Here is a 2,372-nt window from a genome sequence, read left to right on the forward strand (position 1 = left end):
GACATGCTGATTCCGATTTTGTAATCAAAATAAAAATTGGTCCACTAGTTTTCAAAGTCATTTTTGTTTTTGAAGGCTTTTTACAGCGATTCAATATCGGGGTCGAAAACGACACTTCAAGCCCCGCCCATAAACATGTGACGTAACCTAGCTTTTTATGGACGCAAGTCGGAGATGTTTAGTCGACTGAGAAACAAATAGCTCTGCGAGCTTACCAATGAAAATCGACGTTACAGATGTCAAATCTCCAAAGGTCAAGGTCAGGTTTACATAATTTTTCATAAATTCTTATCGAGACGCTCGGAAATCGCTTTATACAGATAACGCTCTCAATGGCAGGAACCCAAGTACCCATGGATGAAGGTATGCATGGTTTTGTGGCTGAACCTCTTGTTAGGATGGAAGATAACGAGGTTGTGAACGTGAGTAATATTATTTTTATTTCATTTATTTTTAATTTATCGAAAATAATTGATGAAAAAATGCGATATTTGTTATAAAGTACAAAGCAGTTATATCATTCATTTTATTAGATTTCGTTGGATTATATACATACATACAAATGAATATATCGGCTTGTTCATCATCATGTTGTGTTGTCAATAAATTTATTGAGTTTAATATTCTTGACTTAGCTTCCCCAAATTTTTCACTTTGAGACTCAGTTGTACATGTATGTGAAGATAAGCCGCTTTGTATTCAACCTCTTGTCACTAAAACATTCGCTTCCTTACCAGGTTTATGTACCAAGACCTGTTGAGGAATGGTGTGGCTGTGGGAGATGCCAGGCTTGGCCTAAAGAAGACATGAACATCTGCTGCAGGAATCATCCTATATGGGACACGCAAAGAAGTGGAGGGCCAGAGATTTCCTGCATTACATCATGCCCCAACATTGGCGAACTTATGATGTATGCCCCCTTAAGAAACATGTGGCACAACTACTGTACATACCATGGTGTGTTTTGATTTGCACTGCATAATGAGATTTGTCGCATGACATGTCTGCTGTTTAGCAAATCCCTTCCTCATCCTATAATGTTTTTAATCTTTCAAGCAAATTATTATGCAGCTCTATAATGCTACCTCTTACAAGAATATTGTAGATATTTTATTGCAAAAGTTTACCTACAGTCAGCATGATGGGTTGAAAATCACCCATAATCTCAACCTAGCATGCGTGGACTATGTTTTTAACCTTTGTTCCTATCATTACAGTACCACAAAGACCAGATGCTGAATTGCTTCAAGTGGGCCCAAACCTAACCCAAGAACAGATTACCAGACTAATTAATGAACAAAAAAGACTGTGCGCTTACAGGTCGTTAATATTTTGGGCATACCCAAGTTTGAAACGAGGTGAAAGAAAGCCACTACCTGCCTGCATATATGCTTATGTCAGAGCACTGTTTCCTAGTACAGACGACGAAGAAATTTATGCCGATTGGCAACATACTCTCTTTGCCTATAGCAATCAGCAAGACAGTTGATAGATCAGCAAGATAGTTATTAAAGGTTGACTTGCAACAAAATTCACATTACAGTTATTTGATATCAAAAGATTCACCATGTCTTACTCTGTTGTAGGTGCAAAATATGTGGAAAGGTGATTACAAGCTCTTAAAAGCTCAAAAACCAACAGAAAATCGTAGCCACACCAGATCGCTGTAGTTTGGATTCCCTTTCCAAAGCGGTTCAAATGTGATGTAGTTCTGAGCGATGGTTTCTGTTTAGACTTTCTTGCAACCTTATTCGTTGAAATATTTTCACAGATATACTTCACGCATTCAATAAAACTGTCTATTGTTCTTACGAGTCTGTTTTATCGTCATTGTAATGCTGTCACTTTTAGCACTGATATATTATAACTTACCATAAAAAATCATTGAACTTTTTAACCTTAGCTCGAAGGAGTACATATCATTGTCCGATAATCATGACGAGTCCGTTGGTCACCTGTGATATTCAAAGTGCTGCAAAAATTATTTGCGAAGTATTGGGTCACATGATCAGATTACGACTTGACGATTGAATAATGCCGAAACAAAACCGTAAAGTAGTAAGCATCTATATTTGATAAGGGGTCTTCGGTAAAACCCGAAGTGTTTGTCATAAACTAGTACTACGATAAGCTTTATATCGAGTTTTTTATTGGCCTTTCAATTCACGTGAGAACATCATGTAACAAGACAATAACCAAATTTCATGGCTACGTCATCGAAATAAAGAGATTCCAATCTACGGCGGCTATTCGTTTTTGAGCTTTTAAGAGCTTTTTATCACATTTCCACATATTTGGCACCTACAACACAACAGAGTAAGACACGGTGAATCTTTTGATACCAAATAACTGTTATGAGAATTTTATTGCAA

At 37.0% G+C, this 2,372-nt stretch overlaps 1 protein-coding gene across 1 annotated transcript; it reads left to right on the forward strand.

Annotated features, from left to right (window-relative positions):
• Positions 1-270: 270 nt before the first annotated feature.
• LOC137404493 (uncharacterized) lies at positions 271-2,077 on the forward strand. The gene is made up of 3 exons (XM_068090714.1): positions 271-422; positions 738-957; positions 1,218-2,077. The coding sequence occupies exons 1-3, from the start codon at positions 333-335 to the stop codon at positions 1,487-1,489; spliced, it is 582 nt and encodes a 193-aa protein (XP_067946815.1). The 5' UTR covers positions 271-332; the 3' UTR covers positions 1,490-2,077.
• The last annotated feature ends 295 nt before the right edge of the window (positions 2,078-2,372 follow it).

This window comes from Watersipora subatra, chromosome 9 (assembly GCF_963576615.1).
Source record: "Watersipora subatra chromosome 9, tzWatSuba1.1, whole genome shotgun sequence".
In the NCBI taxonomy this organism is placed as follows: domain Eukaryota; kingdom Metazoa; phylum Bryozoa; class Gymnolaemata; order Cheilostomatida; family Watersiporidae; genus Watersipora; species Watersipora subatra.